Raw genomic sequence first — 8549 nt, forward strand, 5'->3', positions numbered from 1 at the left:
AGGCACATATTGATCGTCCACGTGTATTTAGATTAGCAGCCGAGATCTCCCCTCACCGCCTATATATATTAGCCCTCCTTTTTCAAAAATTACTTGCAAATTCAAACAATCGCGGAAGCTCTTGCAATTTCTTTTCTCGATACCTCAATTCTCCGACGCACAAAATCATCCTCCTCCGGCGATTCTCCACCACTTTTCTCCCCAATACTTGTAAGTTTTCTACCTTTTTCCCCAAAAACGTCAAATTCTACCTCATCTACTTCTGGAGCAAATGCGCGAGTCTCACCTGGTGATGAGTCCACCGTGATGCGCTCTAATTCTTCCCCTTCTCCCCCTCCCCGTCGCACTATTACCCAAATTTCTAAAAAACCCACCGCTCACCAAACAAAACCATCTTTCTCCAAACCTTCCTCTTCTGGCCACTCTCGGGCTCTGCAAAAGAGCAAGGGTAAGGGCAAAGCCCGGGCGTCGAACCCTCCTCCTACTGAAACCCCGAGAATTCCCTGGTTCTCCTCAATGAGCAGCACTTTGCGCTCGGGAACGGACGAGGAAATTCGAGTCTTGGGTTCCATTCCCTCCACCTTTTCTATTTTGATACCCGGGCCCTCTGATAGAGCTAATAACCCTCCCCCTGGGTATACAACTTTCTTTCGGGACCAAGTTAGGAATGGTCTCCGATTTCCTGTTTCTCCCTTCTATATTGCGGTTTCCAAGTTTTTGGGTGTACCCGTTAACCAATTCCATCCCAATTCTTTTAGGATTATGGCCTCAGCATATGTCATATTCAAAATGAACAATCTTCTCATCTCCCCTCTTATCATCCATTACTTCTTTTCTTGTAGACTCAGAGATAATGTCTTCTCCTTGACTGCCCGGCTAAACGCCGGATTCCTTGATTAAATCCCTTCCTCTCAGAAGGGTTGGAAAGGAAGATATTTTTATATCCAACTCCAGGGACCCCTGCCCTGTCTTACCGGCTTCCTCCCCTCTCTACCTCACAACCTGACCTTCCCAACACTTACAAATTCGAAGAGCCCTTCCTCGTAAGCCAAACCCTGATGGAGGGGCGTAATATTCATCTTCTACCCTTATTTCGAATGAAAATTTAATTTCTTATGGGTTGAGTGCTCGGGTTGAGGACCCTTTGGACCGAGTAATAGATGAGGTTGATGGCTCGGGCTCTCAACCCGGTAATTGCTCTTTCTCTTCCCTATCTTTCATATTTCGCCTTTTATTTTTACTCGTAATGTATACTAACTCCTTTCCCTTTGTAGACAAAATGCAAGAGGCGTTTCTGAAGAAACTGGAGGCCGAGAGGGTGGCTAAGGAGAAAAGACTGGCTGCCCTGCGAGCAGCTGCTGAGGAGAAGAGGCTGGCTACTGAGGCGGCCGGCCAGTTGAAGAAGTCAACTCGGGTGGGATCTCTCCCCGAGCAGCAAACATCCCGGGTAGAATATCAAGATTCTGAGGATCACATTCCTCTCCTCTAGAGGAAAAGAAAAGCCATTTCTAGCCCTGAGATAGTCCTGGTGGAGAGTGAAGGAGGTCAAAGCTCCTCCTGGGCTAGTCAATCACCCAACTTTCCCGGTCAACAGTCCAACCAGGAGCTTCTTCAGGAGCCCCTGCTGCCCGAGCAACCTTCCCGGGTTAGTATTTTCAAGTCGGGATCTCTTCCTACTGGGGTTCATCTCCTTAAGCAGATGTTGATTCCTGAGGAAGAGGCCCACTTAAAGAGTTCCTTGCCAGCCACCCGGTTCCTCGAGGGCTCGAACCTTCTTGTTTCTGTAAGTCCTCCCTTCCCTTTTCCTTTCATTCTTTTCATTTTTTTTAACATGTCACATACAGGCTGCTCAAATGATTGTCTCGGCCTTTGAAGAGGTGGCTCCGGTGGCCACAAAAAAGAACCATCAATCCCGGGCTCTTCAAGAGCTCCATGACCAACTCCAGGCCGAGCTTTCCCGGGCAAAGACTGCTCGAGAAGAAGATGTGGCCACCCTCCAGGCTGCTGTGGAGTCGACCCAAGCATATCTGGCCCAAGCCCGGGCTGCTATTCAGGAAGGGCTCCTTAGGGAGTCGGCCCTTAAGGGCAACAATAGATCATTGTCCGAGGGTTTTGAAGAGCAGATGAACCAGGCCAAGAATGCTGAGAAGGCCCTGGCTGAGTATGAGCAAAGCAAGGATCAGTTCAAGACTTCCTTCCTCTCATCCCCTAAATTTAAAGTGGCCATTGAAGATCGAGCCTATCCTCTCTTCAAATCGGGCTTTAAGAAGTGCCGGAAACAATTTGAAGATGCCGGGCTTCTGCCAAGGATAGGGCAGACTTCCCCGATTTTAGACAAGCTGTTGCATCACTTCCCAAGGAGGGAGAGAAGGAAGCAGAAGATTCTGAAGAAGAAGAACAACCAAGAGATGAGCAAATGGATCTAGAATAAGATTTGCATTTGTATTTTCCTTCTTTTACTTGCTTTATTTGTAACATCTCGGCTTCCGGGCTTTGATTAATGCAACTTTAATTGCCTTCACTTGTTCTTAATAATATTCTGATAAACCCGGGATCTTGATCCCTCAAGATTTAGATTAGTCGAGGTGTGGTTCCCCGAGCCAGGGTGTAGTGCCCTGGGCTTTTTAGAACCAAGGTACGGAGCCTTGGGCCGGAGAGCATGTCTCGGGACTTGGGAATGGTCGAGGTGTGGTTCCCCGAGCAAGGATGTAGTGCTCTGGGCTTTAGAACCAAGGTACGGAGCCTTGGGCCGGGGAGCATGTCCCGGGACTTGGGAATGGTCGAGGTGTTGTTTCCTGAGCCAGGGTGTAGTGCCCTGGGCTTTTTAGAACCAAGGTACGGAGCCTTGGGCCGGGGAGCATGTCCCGGGACTTGAGAATGGTCGAGGTGTGGTTCCCCGAGCTAGGGTGTAGTGCCCTGGGCTTTTTAGAACAAAGGTACGGAGCCTTGGACCGGAGAGCATGTCTCGGGACTTGAGAATGGTCGAGGTGTGGTTCCTCGAGCCAGGGTGTAGTGCCCTGGGCTTTTTAGACTAACCGAGGCTTGGTACATCTCGGTTTAAGATACCAGACATAATATGTAACTTTTTTCTCGAGAAAATAGATCCTTCATTATATCTTCCCTAAAACAATTACATTGGTTAAGCATAATACTTCTTTAAATTAAATACATTCCAAGGTCTTTTGAGAGAACATCCTTGGACATCTTCTAGATAAAAAGATCCCGAGTTGACTCTCCGAATGATTTTATAAGGTCCTTCCCATCGTGCTTCTAACTTTCCAACATCCCCAGCAGGATTGACTTTTTTCATGACTAGATCTCCTACTTGGAAGTCTCGGATGCGGACCTTCTTGTTATATGACTTCATAACCCGGCTCCTGTATGCCTCCATTCGAATGAATGCTAGGTCTCTCTTTTCTTCTATTAAGTCCAATTCCATGGCACGGCTTTGATCGTTATCATCCGGGTAAGATTCTACCCGGGAAGAAGTTTGCCCGATCTCAACTGGAAGGACTGCTTCAGAACCATATACCATGTTAAAAGGAGTTTCTTGAGTAGATGCCCGGGGAGTGGTTCCGTATGCCCAGAGAACACTGGGTAATTCTTCCACCCAATCTTTTCCTTTACCTTTTAGGCATTGTTTTTAGTGCTTGTACAATAATTCTATTGACAACTTATGTTTGGCCATTAGCTTGAGGATAGGCAACAGAGGTGAAAGACTGAATAATTTTCATTTCCCGGCACTAGGATGTAATTTTTTTGCCCTGAAACTGTCTTCCATTATCTGAGATCAGTCTTCTAGGCACTCCAAACCGACACATAATGTTTTTCCACAGAAATTTCAGAACTTCCTTCTCAGTGATCTTAGCTAAGGGCTCAGCTTCTACCCACTTGGAAAAATAATCAACAGCTACTAGCAAGAATTTCTTCTGAGCCCGGGCAATTGGGAAGAGACCCACAATGTCCTTGCCCCACTGATCAAAGGGGCAAGATGCCCAAATAGGCTTCATGAGTGTGGCCGGGCTATGTTGAAAATTTGAATGATGTTGGCAGCCCTTACAAGCCTGGACCATCCGAGTAGAATCTTGGCTAAGAGTTGGCCACCAGAACCCGGCAAGCATTGTCTTCCGGGCCAATGATATTCCTCCGAGATACTCAGCACAACACCCTTCATGAATTTCTTGGAGGACATAATCCACCTCTTTTTCAGATAAGCATTTTAGAAGAGGTCCCTGGAATGATCTCCTGTACAAGATATTATTTAAGAGAACGAACCTAGGAGCTTGTCTTTTAATCTTTTGAGCTCGGGCTTTGTCCTTGGGTAGTTCGCTTTTTACAATGAACCTGATCAGAGGTGTCATCCAGGAGTCCTCGGGGTACTGGTAATATTTCTTCCTCGGTGGAAAGGATCAACAGGGAAAAATGCAAGACCTACCGCGTGCTAACTTCTGACAAAGAAGCAGCCATTTTTGCCAAAACATCTGCCTCGCCTTTCTCCTCCCGGGGTATTTGTTCAATACTCCAATCAGCAAAGATTTCTGCCTGATCTCGGATGAGCTGCAAATATTTGAGCATCTTGTCATCCTTAGCTTCATACACACCTTTGATCTGTTGAGTGATTAGTTGTGAGTCGGAGTACAGAATAATCCGGGAAGCTCCGACTTCTCGGGCAGCTCGGATACCAGCAAGAACAACCTCATACTCGGCCTCATTATTGGTTACCCGAGAATCAATCCTTAGCGTCAATTTGATCTTTTCTCTCGGGGGGATATTATCACAACCCCTACTCCACATCCAGCAAGGCTAGACGCCCCATCCACAAAAATTCTCCACACTTCTTCTTCGTCAGGCTAAACCATCTCTGATAAAAAATCTGACAAGGCTTGTGCTTTGATGGCAACCCGGGGTTTGTACTCAATGTCATATTCCCCCAACTCAACTGTCCACTTGATCATCCGCTCGGACACTTCTGAGTGAGTCATAATCCTTCCGAGAGGACTATTGGTAAGAAAAACGATTTCGTGCGACAGGAAGTATGGTCGCAGCTTCCAGGGCGGTCACGATCAAAGCTAAAGCAATCTTCTCCACTTCGCTATATCGAAGCTCGGGGCCTCTTAGAGCATGACTGACATAGTAGACAAGCTTTTGATCAGAGCCTTCTTCTTTTATCAAGACTGAACTGACAACATACTGAGTAGTAGATAGATAAACGAATAGTCTCTCCCCGGGCTCCGGCTTCACCAATACAGGGAGCTCTGCAAGGTGGATCTTCAAATCTTGGAAGGCCTGTTCACACTTTTCATCCCACCCAAATTGTTGGGCCTTCCTTAGGACATGAAAGAAAGGATAACTTCTGTGCGCTGACCAGGAAATAAATCGAGAAAGGGAAGCAATCCTCCCGGTCAGCTTCTGTACTTCTTTGATAGATCGGGGAGATGGCATGCACAACACGGATTTGACTTTCTTGTGATTCACCTCAATCCCCCGGTCTGTCACTATGAAACCCAAGAACTTGCCACTCGTCACTCCAAAGATACATTTGGAAGGATTGAGCTTGATTCCATAGCTCATCATAGTGGCAAAAGTTTCTTCCAGATCAGCAATAAAGTCCGAAACCTTCTTAGATTTTCCCAGAATATCATCCACATAAACTTCCACATTCCGGCCCAGTTGCTTCTCAAAGACTCTGTTCATTAGACGCTGGTAAGTAGCCCCTGCATGCTTCAACCCGAAATGCATTACAATATAACAAAATGTACCTTCCGAAGTGATGAAGCTGGCTTTATCTTGATCATTCTTGGCCAGGGGGATTTGATGAAACCCCTGGTATGCGTCCATGAAACTCAGCAGTTCGAAGCCCGAGGTGGAATCCACCAGTTGATCAATCCTGGGCAGGGGATAATGATCTTTGGGACAAGCTTTGTTGAGATCGCGGAAATCTACGCACATTCTCCATTTCCCGATGGACTTAGGTACCAGCACCACATTCGAAAGCCATGTAGGAAATTGAATTTCTCGAATGTGGCCGGCCTTCAAAAGTTCTTTCACTTGCTCATCAATAACTATGTCCTATTCAGGACCAAAATGTCTATTCTTTTGCTTCTCTGGGCGAGATCCCGGGAGAATTTTTAGTTGGTGCTCCAATATCAAGGGAGAAATCCCTGTCAACTCCTGTTGGGACTAGGTAAACACATGAATATTAGCTTTTAAACAGTTAATCAAACTAACTCGGGTGGATGTACTGAGGTCCCGAGCCACCCGGATTTGCTGGCCTGGTCCAACTTCTATCAGCTCCTGTTCCTCCTCAGCGACAAAATGTACTTCCCCTTTCTCCACTATTCTCCCTCCCCCTTCTTCAACCTTTGCTTTCTTTCCCTCCCTCCTGGTTTTGCTCTGATCAGCCCGGACTGCCTCCACATAGTATTTCCGGGAAGAAGGTTGATCTCCCCGGACTTCTCCTACCCGGGCTCCCACAGGAAACTTTATCTTTTGATGGTAAGTGGATGCCACAGCCCTTAACTCATTCATAACCGGCCTCCCAAGAATGATGTTATATGATGATGGGGAGTCCACAACAGTGAAAGAAGTCATCACCGTATTTTTGAGATCTTAGGAGCCCAGGGTTAGTGGTAAGACAATCTCCCCTTCAGAGTAAACCACATGGCCAGCAAAGCCAAAAAGGGCAGTTTTCACAGCTTCCAAATGGTAACCCTTAAAATTCATCTGCACGAAAGCATCTTTAAAGGTTACATTTACAAAGCTGCCCGAGTCTATAAAGACCCTCAAGATGTCATAATTTGCCATCCGGGCTTGGTTAACCAGGGCATCATTGTGAGGCAGATTCACCCCCTTCAAATCCTCTAGGCCAAAACTGATGACCGCCTCGTTCCTCCTTGTTCCCTCTACCTCCATACACTCCCTCCTACTCCTTGATTTTCTCGCCCGATTGGAGTCTCCATCAGTGGAGCCTCCTGATATCATTTTAATCAACCCTGTAGCGGGAGGCGAACTCTTTTTTCTTTCGTGCTCGGGCTCTCTTCTTCTCCCGGACTCACTCCTTCGGACTACTCCTTACACCTTCTCGGGCGCTGGATCCTGGCTGCCGAGATGTCCAAGGTGGCAATCTCGGTCTTTTGTTGTCGTGACTAGGTCCCTGGGGCGGAGGGTAAGACATAATCTCCCTTCAGTGTCTTGCAGTCCTCGGTGTTATGATAACACACTTTGTGGAGAGTGCAAAATCCTCTCTTCTCTGGCCGGGATAATTGATGGTCCGGGGCCAGGTCTCTACTGCATTCTTGGACTTCTCTCTCTCGGGCAATCTTCAGAGGCACGTGATGAGAAAAGTGCCCTGGATTACCCCTCTTCTGTCCTCTCTCCTCGGGCTTAGGCACCCGATCCCCTCTCTTCTTCTTTATAGCCTCCCTCTTTTGCTTCTGAGCTTCTTTCATATTGATATACTTCTCTGCCCGGGACAATAAGTCCTCGAAATCCCCGGGCACCTTCTTGGTTAATGATTTGAAAAATTCACCCTCCCTCAAGCCTTGGGTGAACGCGGTCGTCTTTGTTTCAGTGGCACAAGTGGGGACATCCAGAGTCACTCTATTAAATCTTCTAATATAAGCCCTCAGACTCTCCTCCGGGCTCTGCTTGACCTCAAAAAGACTAAAAGCGGTCTTCTTGTAATTTTTGCTATTGCTGAAATGGTGTGAGAACACCTTCTGAAAGTCTTTGAAGTAATGTATGCTTTGAGGGGCTAATCCCTCGAACCATCTCTGGGCCGAATCCACCAATGTTGTCAGGAACACCTTACACTTTATTCGATCAGTGTAACAATGCAGCATGGTCATGTTTTCAAACCTGGCCAGGTTCTCCTCAGGGTCTGAATTGCCATCGTAATCCTTTACTTTGGCAGATTTGAAATTCCCGGGAAGAGGTTCCCGGACAATTATATCAGCAAATGGGCATCCTCTGGTGACTTCCCGGGAAGTGCTCCGGCTCTCCAACTGTCCTTCCAGCACCTTCATCTTCTGCCTCAACTCCAACAACTCTTCCGCCATAGTTGGAGATTTGGACCCGGCGCTGGACTCCTCAGTCTTCTCCTCTTAACTCCTCCTCCTCCCACAACTCTTGCTCTTGCTCCTGCTCATGCTCTTGTCTATCTCCGGGTGGTGTAACATGCTGAGAAAATTCTTTCTTGGCCATAGCTTGCTTTACCGCATCGGATATAATCTTTTTCAGCTCTTCCGGGGTCATGGTAATGAGATTTGGTCTGGCGTTATTAACACCACCTTGTCTCGAAGTCTGCCCTCTATCATCCTGGGCCCGAGAATTATCTTGGTTAGTTCTTCTTGTACGAGCCATATCCACGTCTTAATCTCGAGTTCCCACAGACGATGCCAATGATGTGACCTTGCTGAAATGGATGAACCGGGTAATGGGCTCCAACAGATCAAATCAGTAATTTATAGTGTTTGCGAATTTGAGTGAAGATGATGGCAACAACAACACCTGCAACTAAGAAAGAAACTCGTGAATGGGCGCCAGAGAGG

At 47.1% G+C, this 8549-nt stretch overlaps 1 protein-coding gene across 1 annotated transcript; it reads right to left on the reverse strand.

Moving 5' to 3' along the window:
- Positions 1-7145: 7145 nt before the first annotated feature.
- On the reverse strand, positions 7146-8057 carry LOC142554686 (uncharacterized). Its single transcript, XM_075665354.1, has one exon. The coding sequence runs from the start codon at positions 8055-8057 to the stop codon at positions 7146-7148; it is 912 nt and encodes a 303-aa protein (XP_075521469.1).
- Between the last annotated feature and the right edge of the window lie 492 nt (positions 8058-8549).

Source organism: Primulina tabacum, chromosome 8 (assembly GCF_025594145.1).
Source record: "Primulina tabacum isolate GXHZ01 chromosome 8, ASM2559414v2, whole genome shotgun sequence".
Taxonomy (NCBI): domain Eukaryota; kingdom Viridiplantae; phylum Streptophyta; class Magnoliopsida; order Lamiales; family Gesneriaceae; genus Primulina; species Primulina tabacum.

What these genes read in the sequence shown, in the direction of transcription:
- LOC142554686 (XM_075665354.1), bottom strand. Translation starts at nt 8,057, where the DNA reads ATGGCGGAAGAGTTGTTGGAGTTGAGGCAGAAGATGAAGGTGCTGGAA.